Source organism: Rhea pennata, chromosome 2, assembly GCF_028389875.1.
Source record: "Rhea pennata isolate bPtePen1 chromosome 2, bPtePen1.pri, whole genome shotgun sequence".
NCBI classification, from domain to species: domain Eukaryota; kingdom Metazoa; phylum Chordata; class Aves; order Rheiformes; family Rheidae; genus Rhea; species Rhea pennata.
The window spans coordinates 43,175,068-43,187,518 of NC_084664.1; the positions used below are offsets into that span (position 1 = coordinate 43,175,068).

At 41.0% G+C, this 12,451-nt stretch overlaps 1 protein-coding gene across 6 annotated transcripts in view; it reads left to right on the forward strand.

Moving 5' to 3' along the window:
• Positions 1-12,451, forward strand: part of RARB (retinoic acid receptor beta) — a 317,926-nt gene that overhangs the window by 293,417 nt on the left and 12,058 nt on the right. For all 6 annotated transcript variants that reach the window (XM_062569332.1, XM_062569331.1, XM_062569335.1 and 3 more), the window contains 2 exons: positions 3,498-3,658; positions 11,301-11,477. In XM_062569332.1, coding sequence (XP_062425316.1) covers positions 3,498-3,658; positions 11,301-11,477 — 338 coding nt within the window. The remainder of the gene's footprint in view (positions 1-3,497; positions 3,659-11,300; positions 11,478-12,451) is intronic.

Consider the following 12,451-nt stretch of genomic DNA (forward strand, 5'->3'; position numbering starts at 1 on the left):
TTTGGTGGACCTGGGTAATTGCCTGTAGGACTAGATAAGTCCCTGCATTATGACTGGAATGAGAAGGATCTCACTGGAGCACAAGAACTGCTGCATGATTGCTAAACGTCTGAGGGCAATGTGTCTACAGCTAAGGAGCACAGTGGGAGACTGGGGGTGAGGGAGGCTCCCTGGCAGGTGTGGGGAAGGAAAGGGGGCAGGAGATGATGTTCAGCCCCATCTTCCATCCTGTAAGGGGTGGATGTTTGAGGGCAGCAGCTGGTGCTTGAAGTCAAGGCAACAGAAAGTGCCTTTGCTGCTGCGGCACCTTGGAAGTTTCTGGGTGTGGAGGTGCAAGTGCTGGCCTGCATGTCCAAGTGTTGGGGAGGCTCTCAGACAAAAATGACTCAGAGCAGACGTGCTCAGGCATGAGGATACCTTGCTGGGCTGTCAGCAGCACTGGGCCACAGCTTCCTCCATACTTGCACCTTCTGTCATTCTCTCCCTGCCCTTTTTTTTTTTTTTTTTTTTTTTTTTTTCCTTCCAGTAATTCTTGCAGGGCAAGTGAGCAGCCATACTGTCCCCTGTTGGGAGCTCTTAAATAATGCAACCATGGAGTCAAAATTTAATGCACAAGTAATGAAATTCATACCCTGAGTTTTCTACAGCAGCATTAACTGTGACACAGATTCATCACTTGTGTATCATCATTAAAAGGCAGTGGAATTACATCAGGGATTGATGTGATCATATGCATGTAAAGACCAAGATAGAAAAAGGTGTGATTTATGTCATATAAGCATAAGCTGTCATCCAAAACCATACCCCCATGTGGTATTCTTAGAGCAATGATAGCTTTTGAATTTACTGTGTAGAAGTGTGTTTCTGTGTTTTTATTTAACTCTTAAATACAGCAATGCCTTGTTCTCTTTCTTTTTTCAGTTAAATTATAGATGTAGTTGAATTTGCGTAGTAGTTCTACATTATTGAAATTCTTTTTATTTTTGGAGCCTGGGTGTTGTGTGTCAACACTTTATTGTGTTGCTTTGCATGGAATATAGACATAAAAGAGGACAGAGCTGAGCCCGTCTGATGGTGTGGCTTGACCAGCGGCTGCTGTTCTAGGGGGCCTTTGGAAGGGAAAGGAGCAGCAAAGCGACTCCTGTGTGAATTATCTCCTTGTATCTGGGAGTTCTTGGCAGCTGCTCCTCCGACTGGCCTAAATACCGTGTGTGTGCGCCACGAGGAGCTCCAAACTGTTGAGATAAGTAGTTGCCGAGGCCGCCTGTTTAGCAAATTTGTCAATCAGCTCATAGAACTATAAGTAAATGGGGCTTTATTGCAAAGGTTTATTGCTCTTTGCGGTTGGGTAGGAGTTTACGTGATTTTCTAAGGAGCTCTTTTATCTCCCAAGTACATCAGTGATTAGAATTTGCTTCTGGAGTACAGTGACAGTTTGGAGCACTCATGGTGTCAGTGTTGGTCCTGAGTGTTTTTTCAAGGCATAAGAATGTTTCTAAGCCCTAAGATTCAGTGAACAAATGGGGGCGTTTTGGCTTTAGGGAAATAGTAGTAAAATGGAGGGGGATCCCAACCGCCCAAACCTGCCTAAATGGGTTGCATTGAACCATCACATGGAGGTGCTTCTTTTTCGTTTCTGTCCACCTTTTTTGGTCTCTTTTGAGTCTCTGTTACTCTAAACATCAGACTTGATGTCACTCCAGGTTGCACTTCAAGCCGGCAAGATGCTCAACATCCAAACCCTGACCTGGGAAGGAGCAGATCATGGACTTCAGCATGGGATCTGTTCACACAGTTAAAATCAAGTTCATGTTCAAAATGTGTGCTGGATCAGGGATGAGGTTTCTCTGTGTTGCAAAGTCAAACCCTTACGAAGAAGCACAAAGCAGTTTCAGTTGCGTTGAGTATGTGCTTGGTGACTCACCAAGGAGTAACAATATTGACTGTAGGCAGTCCGTGTTTTCTGTTATGTGCATTATGTTTTTATGTACATCCCCTTAAGTGCTGCATTCCCACCCCACCTTTTCTCATACTGCCCTTAATTTCCTCTCAGTAAAAATACCCAGAGGAAAATGAATCCAACTATGCGTTATTCATTGCTTAACAGAGGCTGTAGGTAAGACTAAGCAAAAACTCATCTTTCCTTAATCAGTATTCGTCTACTCTTTGGGATCATTTGTGGTCTGCAGGAAGAGAGCAAGCAACTACAGAAGACGTGGTACTGTGGGATTGGGCCTGGGGAACCCACTGGGGAAAAGAGCTAGCTTAGAGCTGTCCCTGGATTCTGCCATTCCTCGCTCCCTGTGGCACAGCTAAATGTTGTTTCTGGTGCCAGGCAGCGCACACGAGAATCAAGAAATGTGGAGCAGCTTCCTCAAATGCTCCAAGCTCATCAACTGCACCCGCAGAATTCGGGGCACTCAATTAGGTATCGTGGGGTTTTGAACATAGGTCAATATTGGTGTTATTTTCTACTTGTCCAGCAGCTTTCAGTCTTTGGGGACAGGGATTGGCTTTGCTCAGCTTTATTTTAAAGCCCAGGTCCTTTATGCATCTGGCTACGCTTAGACCGTTAGCTTTAGCTAACAACAAGCCTCTTGATAAAATTCACAAGTATTGGCAATACAGTGGACATAGGCCTATCTCTTGGGCATGTTTTGTAAAATCAAGCTATTTTCATTAAAAGAACAAAGAGTAGCATGGTGATCGAGCAGCTGTCATATTTTATTACAAAACACAAATATGTGGGAAATCAATTACAGAAGGAGTGCTGTGCAAAGCAGATTTCCAGTAATCCCCACAACCAGGGGGAAGGTAGAAGACTGACCTAAGTGCGGCAGCAGATGGCAAAGAACTTCAGAAAGCTTTGCTGTGATTTTTACTCTTTCAAGTGTTTGTGCTTCTCCTTTGATCTTTAGATCTTGAATTTAATGTTTCATCTTCTTTCATTTACTATTTTCAGCTTTAATTTTCCCTTTAAATTACTTTCTTTTTTGGTGGAGTTCATATTAGTATGGGTTTTGTTATCTTTCTATATTGTGAAATTTAGAAAGACAATTACTGCTTTTCTTTAGTGTTGTTTGTATCCAATAAAATACCAGCTGCATCACTGAAGAGAATTTCTCTGCTCTGCCACACACAGTTGAGTGATACAGTGAAAAAAATCCATCTCACAGAGGTGTTGAGAGACTTGCAGTGCGTGTGAAGTTGTAGGAGACTTTCTTGGAAGCAATATACTGTGGGAGTATGATAGTACATCTGCAGTAAACACCTATGGAAGTTTGGTTTCATCAGCATACATTAAATTTAGTTCCTACTGATAAGTAGTTAAGCTTACAACAGTATTCTGTGTGCATCTGACATTTTTATCTCCACTTATCTTACAGTTAAATTTAAAAATAAATGTTTTGCAGTGTTTAGAAGCAGAGCAGCAAGAGCAACGTGGAGTGGTGTGAGTAACTGCATGCTATCTGTGTCTCTTCTTTTTTTTTCTATAGCTGTCAGAAATGATAGGAACAAAAAGAAGAAGGAACCTTCAAAGCAGGAGTCCACAGAAAATTATGAAATGACAGCAGAGTTGGATGATCTCACTGAGAAGATCCGGAAAGCTCACCAGGAAACCTTCCCTTCGCTCTGCCAGCTGGGAAAATACACTACAGTAAGCATGATTTGTAAAGCTTACATTTTGAATATGCATGAATGACATGAGCTTTGGATTGGAGACTTTGAATATTTAAATAAGGTACAAAAGTAGATACACTCCTTGAATTTCCTTAGCTGGGAAAAGTGTATATATACATGGAAATAAATGCTGAAAAAGAGAAATTGTACTTACCTGGAAATGTTACTTGCCAGCTGTCCGAAAGATAAATCCAGCAAGGGGACAAACTTGGATTCCATGAGGGAATTGTATACTACCGTTCATTAGAAATCTGTTAGCTTCCAAAGACTGCAGGTGTAGAGAGTTCTAGTAGCAGTCCCCAGCCTACCAAAGTCATGGAAAATATGGAATGTCTAAATAAACCAGTTTCTAAAAAGCAGATTTGCAGTTTATTCTTTTTCCAATCTACAAAAATATCCAAAGCAGCACGAACTTTAGGTGCTCTTTGGAAATTAAAAATCAGCCCCCAGTCAGGAAATTGAGTATAGTAGGAATTTCTCCAGAGGATGACTTGGGGAAATAAATTTTTTTTCTATTCATATGTAAGTTGCTGAATTCAAGGCGGAAAAGTCTGCAGTATTTATAGATTTCAGAGAGGAAACAGAATGTCAAGTTTGCATTTGTGTTAGTTAAAGAGATGCTAAAAAAAATATACATTAGGCAATATTTAGAGACATACCAGTAGAAGAATTGCTTGTGTTGGATCTGGCCTGTGTGGTCTCGTGTTGCCAGTTGTAGTAGTACTAGATGTTTGAGAGGACTGAGCGAAATGTGCCGAAGTAGTGGAGCAGGTATGTGTTCTCACTTACTAGGGGGTGAGGTGGAGTGGCTTGCCTCTGCCGTCTTTGTTTTCCAGCCCCTGCTGAGGATCCAGGAAGAAGATTGAGAATCTAGGGAAAATACATAGTCTTTGGGTTACTCTCCATTTAGAGTAACAAAAACCTCAATTTAGAGATAAATGTTGAATTTCTCAAAGAGTAGTATAGGCAAGTCCACGAGAAGCATGAATATTTGGTTCAGTGTTTTAACGAACAGGGTACTGTTTTATGGCATGTTCATTTATTTATAAAGTGCAAGTCTCAAAAGTCTTAGATTGAGGTGTAAGGTTTTGGAATTTACGTGCAAGAAAAGCAAGCCTAAATGCTGTGGTATTAAATGCAGAAGGTTGTGGTGCTAGAAAAGAAAATCATTGTTATGTCATTGAAAGTATTTTCACAATATTTCTCATGTTTGATTTGGAGAGCTGCATAAGCTTGTTCATGCTGGGAAAGGCCTGTCCCCTCTGTGGGCTGCTCTGGTGCTATCTCTGCTCATGCTCAGGGTAGACTTAATCCAAACAGTCAATGTAGACATGCTGTTAAATATTGCTGAAATAGGCAAGCATAGTCAGACCTCCAGGGACCAGAGGAGTATGCAGGGCAAGGAGCTTGAAAACTGCCAGCTGGTGACCTAACTAAAATCCTTCCACTTCAAGGCTTGAGACTGGGATGCCTAGTATCTCTTTTCAAGGAAATTCCTGGGTTAATGCCCTCAACCCCACCCCTCGTAATATGTGGCGTGTCCTCATCTTAAAGCGAATGAAAACTTTCAAACGGGTGTTCTCAGCCTTCTGCGAATGTAAGAGCACTTCTGAATAAGTGTGAAAAAGCTTTCCAGTTCAAAGATGGTTCCTGTATGCCTTGCTGGAGAGGTCATCGTAGGTGATCGCAGCTGGGACACGTGCCCCGGGCTGGTCTGCGTGCCGTGGTGATCGCTCGCAGGCTGCATTGCCAGTGGCCTGGTATCCTGGAATAACAGATTGGCATACCTCGGAGTGCAAATGTGTTGTGACATGGTTTTGTGTTAGCTCTGAGCTAGAAAAGTGCTCTGGAGCTGATCCGTTGATACTTTGTACTGGTGGTTGTCAAAGATCCTGAACGATTGAAAGATAAACCTGGGTGCCATACTCTTGCATTATATATTGGTGTCATTAATATTTTAGCTCCTGAAATGATACAAATGGATGAAATGGGAGCAGGTCTTGTTGCATATCACACCACTCTTGCCTTCATCCTGGCTTCCTGCTGAGCCTGGTGATGAGATTATGTCTATGTAGAAATTGGATGAATCTGAACTATGGATAACCGTGATCTGACTGCAGTGTCTCTGAGGCTGAGTATCAGTAATCTTGATCTCAGGCCATACTGGGTAACTTGGGAGTTCAAGACCTCTTGTTTTTGTCGCTGGTCTTGTGGCACTCCGTGTTGGGTTAGCTGCATTTGTCTGAAGACTGCTGCTTTGTCACATTTTGGTACCATACACGTTGCAATAACAGAATTATACTGAGAGAGTCATTTCTGGTTTACCGTGAATCTTTCTTTAAGAGCTGTATGGTTTCCATCAACAGCTGTGTCAAAACTAATAGCAGCAGTGCTAAATGTTAGCTGCCCTCTCACTTTGGTCTCATATTCTGTGTGAAATGCTGACTATTTAAATCTCTCATCTAGCTAAGGTTTGGTGACCATTCTGCCATTCTGGATAGGAATTTGTTGTTAGCACTGTCTTTTCCCAGCTTTTAAAGGGATAGAGTAAAAGACTGCTTCAGTTTGCACCTAATTAAAAAAAAATAAGGGATTGGAGTATTTCTACATAGCAGTGTGGTTGGAATAAAGGTAGACTTCCATCTTCAGCTGTCTGTCACTGAAGGAGACAGTTTTTGGCAGAGGTGGAGGATCCGTGAGCTTCTCAGAAGAGGGAAGAGGTCCATGATAAATTGAGGGACACAGCTGCAGTGCTCAGGCAACATGCTCTGTGGATCAAATGCAGGGCTCAGGCCATAGCTTTTCCTTCTAAGATGCTTGAAATAGGGATCAGATGTCAAAAAAGCAGAACCACACCACCATTTTTTTTTAATGTTGAGACCAAAGAGAAGTAGAAGCATAGAACATCTTATTTTACTTGGTAGTAAGAAGATAGCATGGGTAGAAGATTACTAGTAGTGCATTTATGCCGTGTCTTGTAGGGTAATGTTTATGAAAAATGGCCCCCTCATTCTGTGAAGCATATGGATTGGTTTTACCACCTCCCTATGGATTTTTTTGTTTTGTTTTATGTAATTATTTGAGTGAGAAGTGAGAAATGAGCATATTGAACCAATGTGAATTCACTCGCATTTCGTGAGTTCTGCACTTATGTACTGATAGAAACTGGGGGAGGAGGAATCTGTGTTCCATAAGCTCGGCTCCTATACGTCTCTGGTTTGGCAGTCTTTGAGACTGATTAAAAACATGTTTCTGTTTGCTGCTAAAAAGAGCAAAGGATTTTAAGTATTAGAGAATGGAGTAAAAGAGCTGATACCAAAAGACCTTGCAGAGATGCAGTCATTAAAAAGCAAAATCTGCTCAGACATTTGGACTACATATCTGATTCCTCTTGCTCTTGAACATGGCAGTCTGCATTTCCTGTAGAAAAAGCTTATGTGGTATTTTTTTCCCCATTGTGTATTTTGATTTGTTCAAAAATGGGTTTAGAAAAGCATTTTCAATTGTGTGCTTTATACCTATCTGCTCTTTGAAAAGTGTCTCTATCTGTAATAATTACTGTACTTTGCATAGTTAATAAAAGTCTACTTAAAATAATGGGAGAATAACACTCATATTAAATTCCCTGGGTCATTTGACTTAACAGTTGCATTTGGTGGGCAGTGACAAGTATAGTTCTGTCGATGATGAGAATCAGCAAGCTATTTAAACATAATGGATTTCAAAAGTCCATCATAAATAGATCTGTTTTATTACTGTCATCCAGGTAAGAGAAAGTGCTGTAGTAATTTCTCTAGAGATGTCATACTTTATAGTATAATTGAGTGTAACTGTACTGCTTGTCCCTTGAGACTGGTGTTATTTGTATGTCTACAGCTGTGTTACATCCAGCCTCATGATAAAGGGAGGATAAAACAGAAAATAATCTTTCCTCTGTAGATCCTTGCCCCCGGTTCTCCCAAGCTGCTCTTTGCTGGCTGCAAGCAGACAAGTTTTGCATCTTGGTGGCATGTTGCTCTTTGTAAGCCCTCATCTTAAAAGCTGCATGACTGTTTTTCCGTACTGTTGTAGAGGAAATGTAGTATATCCTGATGCTGGCATTGAGCGGAGGAGTGTGCCATATACCCGCACTGAACTTGCACGAGCTAGACACATTGCTGCTTTTACCGAGGAGGCATAGCAAGTGTTCCTGATTAGGGCATAGTGGCCCCTGTGAGCCTTGTTTCATTTGTAAAGTGGATTTTAAAGACAGGAGGGATTCTGCTACTGTGTTTGTTTCTGTGAGCACCTCAGCCTATATTGTTAATGTGGAGATAGAGCAGACTGCAATGAAGAACAAAAATGATGGAAAAAATGGGATCAATTTATGTGGCAAAAATGGCTGTTTAATTGGATTTCATAGCAAGGTTGGGCTTTTCTACTGACAAAGATGTCACTAGGGTGTATTACAGTATTGTTCCACCATATGTGCACTGGTGCAGAGGCCTGAAAAACATGCAAGACTGCTGCTGGAAAAGACACCCAAAAAAATGCTTCATTAAAATATTCAGGAAAAGTCATAGCATCTGCATCTTTTTCACAGCATGGTTAGAGGAGATCCCCAGGCAAATTTAATCAGAGTTTCTATTCCTGACATGCATTTTATTAACCCCACCTTTTAGTGTTCAACCTGTACATTGATAGTTGGTTTTGTTTTTACATATTCAGAAATGCTACTAAAATACTACCTGTTTTCTGTGATGCTCATGGCTGCATTTGTTACCAAATAAAATGTTAAAAGTCTTTCCATTTATAACATCTCAAAGATAATATGTAAACCACGTTAGATCCATTGCTGAGGAATATGGCAACCAGCATAATAAAACACCAGGTTATTTTATATTTTATTAACTGCCCCTTCCCTTCAGTTTGCATAATAGTGAGTTAGATTTACATTTGTTAAGATGGCCGTGCATTACTCTTACTACAAGACATGTCAAACTTCCCATTGCTAGTACTGCAGCATGATAAAGTAACCTCATATGATACTGATGAAGATTTCGTTCACACTTGCTGGTTTCATGCAACGTATTTTTTTCCAGATGGATACCCTATTGTAAAATGATTTCCTGCTTTAGGCTCTGCTTTGTGTAGCTCTACGCTATGCCATCTTTCTATGAACTGGATAAACTGCCTATTAAATTTAATTACAGCCTGAATGACTGCACATCTTGATCTTATTTTTCCTCCAATGTACTGTATTTCACCAAGGTCCTTGAGGATGAAATAAAATAAATCTGAAGGATGCATACTCCAGTAGCTGAAAGAAATGTTTCAAAGGGCATTACAATGACTGTTAACCCATTGGTTTTGGACCATTTTGAAGGCAATTCTTTAGGTTTAGGATTATGCAGACATTTTCTCCAATCTTTTCTTCAGCTATTAAAAAGAGAGAGAGAGAGAGAAGCTGATTTTTAGGGAGTTCCCAAAATAACAATTCAAATAGAAATGAAGTTAGTTTTTTCCCTCTTCAAAAGAAGGCATGTGTGCACCTTCAAACTGATCATCATGATTAGCACTGATTTATTGCAGTAACGGCCTAATATAAATATCACAGGCTTGCTTCCCTACTCCGTGGCAAGTAGGGGTAGACATCGGGCTGGTGACCGATGGGACCAGCTACGGCCTTCACATCATGCCTGTCCCTGGGCTTGGCAGTGGCAGCAGATCGTCTGTAGCCACACTTGGCTTATCTCGTGCCCCATGTCCTCTCTCCTGCCTCTTGCTTCCTGCGAAATGCAGGAAGCTGTTGGCATCAGAGGTGTCAAGTTACTTCTGTACAGCTTTTTGCTCACGGAGAGTTCCTTTGCTCATAAGGGATTTTCCTTTAGCTGAATTAGGGCCCTCATTCAATAAAATGTGCCCCTGGTGCTGCCTCTAGCCCTGTCTCTGAAAGAGGCCCAGGTGTATGAGGCAAGTGGCAGTGGGATGTCACCGTAGCTCATCACCGTGCCAGCACTGCTTCCCTGCTGGAAGTCCCAGCTGAGTAGAGGAGGAGTATGTGTGAGAGACAGAAGGAGACCAAAAGTGGTCCCCACTGGATGTCTCCTTTGGAGATCTCCAGCTGTTTCCAAGGAGGTAGATGTCCTCACCATCAGCAGCAGCAGGGGCAAAGTTATTAGAGGGATGTTCCCCCCAGGACAGTGTGACCCGAGTAAATTGAACACTTACCATTGGTGTTGCATCTGTCATGTTTGTTAGGCTTCAGAGCACTTTGGGCTCTGTTAAATGGGGAGCACTGTTAGGCTCCCCATTTGTCTTCAAAATTAATTTAAATAGGCTTAATATTTTAACTTTAGTTTAGTTTAATAAAGCACCTAATTAGGTGAGCTTCCTCTGCAGTCAGGAGAGGCTGCTGCTATCTGAGGGGGATTTCTTCTACCTGTTTTAGGTATCTCTCTGAAGTAGATGGGCCTTTTTCTGGAGATACGTCTTTCTGTCTTGCGTAGCCATCAGATTAGATGTGGAAGTGACAGAAATTCTGCCATGGTTGCAGTTCAGGATCTTTTGCAAATTAGAAATCATCATGTTTTTACAGGCAAAGTTTGTCTCAAAATGAGCCGAGCTATTGCTACGCCTGCAGCCAGGCAGCTGAAGGCTGCTGTGATGCCCAGGAAGCCTGGTGACTCAGGAAATAAATCCAGTGCGGGATGGGGACTGCTCCCTGGCTGTGTTGCAAACGGCATAGGTTAGATGCTGGCGAAGTGGGGATGTGCTGCATGCCTCCATTTTTGTTGGACTGATGTTCTCAAATAGATCACAGTAACTTTTGAATCAGCTAGTTCTTGGGTGACATGCACTTCATTTTTAACTTGTTTTAGGATTAAGCAGCTATTTTTAATGTACAAAAACATGAATCAATGCAGATACAGTTGTATATCCTGGAAAATTACAGGGTTTTGGATTAAAATATGTGAATATATGGAAACAATCACTGAACGACATAGACAGAATGAGCATCTTTGTAACATCAAACAACAGAGGATGTGTTAGATGTACCATCAAATGAGCGTACAGCATTCATCATTGTACATGGTGGTTTTCGTAATGTTGTGTACAGCAATTCTCTTTAATTCATGGGAGATTGTAGCTTGAGAAAGCTGTAAAACCCTTGCAGAGCCACAGAGCAGATAAATTAAGTAGAACTAATTTGCTAAGACCTTAAGTATGTGAAACTGTGTTCCAAATATTGTGCTGCTTTTTCCAGATGAAGATCCAATATTCATGTTCCACTGTTCATTTTATTTTCTAGGGTACAACTGTAAATTGTCTTACTCAATGCACTTATTATATAATGGCAAGGAAGAATAATGATAGTGGCATTTGAAAATGTTTAACTTCATTTGTATTCCTTGTACAGATGGCCTCTGCAATCATAAGTAACAGAACTATCCAAGGAATTTTCAGGCGATTAATCCAAGTTTAAAAACAGCATCATCCCAACAGCAAACTGCAGAAAATGCCTGGAATGTTAATAGAAAGTACTTCTAGAAAGAATATTATGCTGCTGTTTCTTTGCCTTGAAAATCATTTATTGAAAGGAAGATTGTTGATTTATGGTGCCTTCGTTTTCGTTCCAGAACTCCAGTGCAGACCATCGGGTTCGACTGGATCTTGGGCTTTGGGATAAATTCAGTGAACTTGCAACAAAGTGCATTATTAAAATAGTGGAATTTGCAAAACGATTGCCAGGCTTTACAAGTTTGACCATTGCAGACCAGATAACTCTACTTAAAGCAGCCTGCCTGGATATACTGGTATGTATTTTTAATGTCATGATGTGTTTTATATTATGCTGTTACTGAGTACTAATGAGAGAGAGGATGAAATTTTGCACCAGATTTATGGTCGCAAAGCTAAACTTACTGAATAGTAACGTACAATCAAGAGTGGACTTCTAGCCCTTGTCTACGAATATGTGTTAGATATGATGACCATTCTTTTCAAGATATGCAGTAAGTCTTTGTGGTTAGTGGATTTCAGCATGGTTGCAAGAAAGGCACATTTTGATATTTTGGTACTAAATGAAGTATATGCAACTTTGGAAAATTTTCCCTGTCATTAACACAGAAGAGAGATCTGATTCCCTTTGCTTCCTCCTCCTCCTCCTCTTCCTCCTTGCTACAAAATATAATGCAGCCAGGGCTCTGTATAAAGGATATCTAGCAAGACAGTCCCCTGTGTGGCGTATGAGAAATGCTCTGTACCTCTGGTTGTGAGGTAGTTCGAAGAATGAGATCTAAGTCATCTGAGTGAGTCTGCCGAGAACCAGTTGCACCTAGAGGTGGAGGTATAGATGCAAAGTCTTCAGTAAATCACCAGCTTTCAAGAGTGGTACAGATATTTGTGGAAATTGTGGAAATTGACTGGAAATAGTGCATCATATAAATTTTAGCAAAATGTCATTTAATTTTAAATATACCAGTGTATACTCTACAGAGGGGAAGTACGTAGATTGGTTTGAAATTGTTCTCCAGACTTTGCTGCTGCATCCGTCAGGGCAAGATGTTTACCCTGCCTTTGTCTCTGGCTGTTCCTGTCAAACAGGGGTAGCGTGCTGACCTTCAGAGGAGCCCTCGGGGAACTAATCATTTCTTTAAAAATGCCTAAGAGGTCTTCAGGCTTTTAATGCCAAATATGCTCTTTATTAGACCATTTACAATGGTCTTTATAGACCATTACAATGACTTTCATGAAAATTGTTAGTATTTTAAACAAAAGCTGTGCTTGG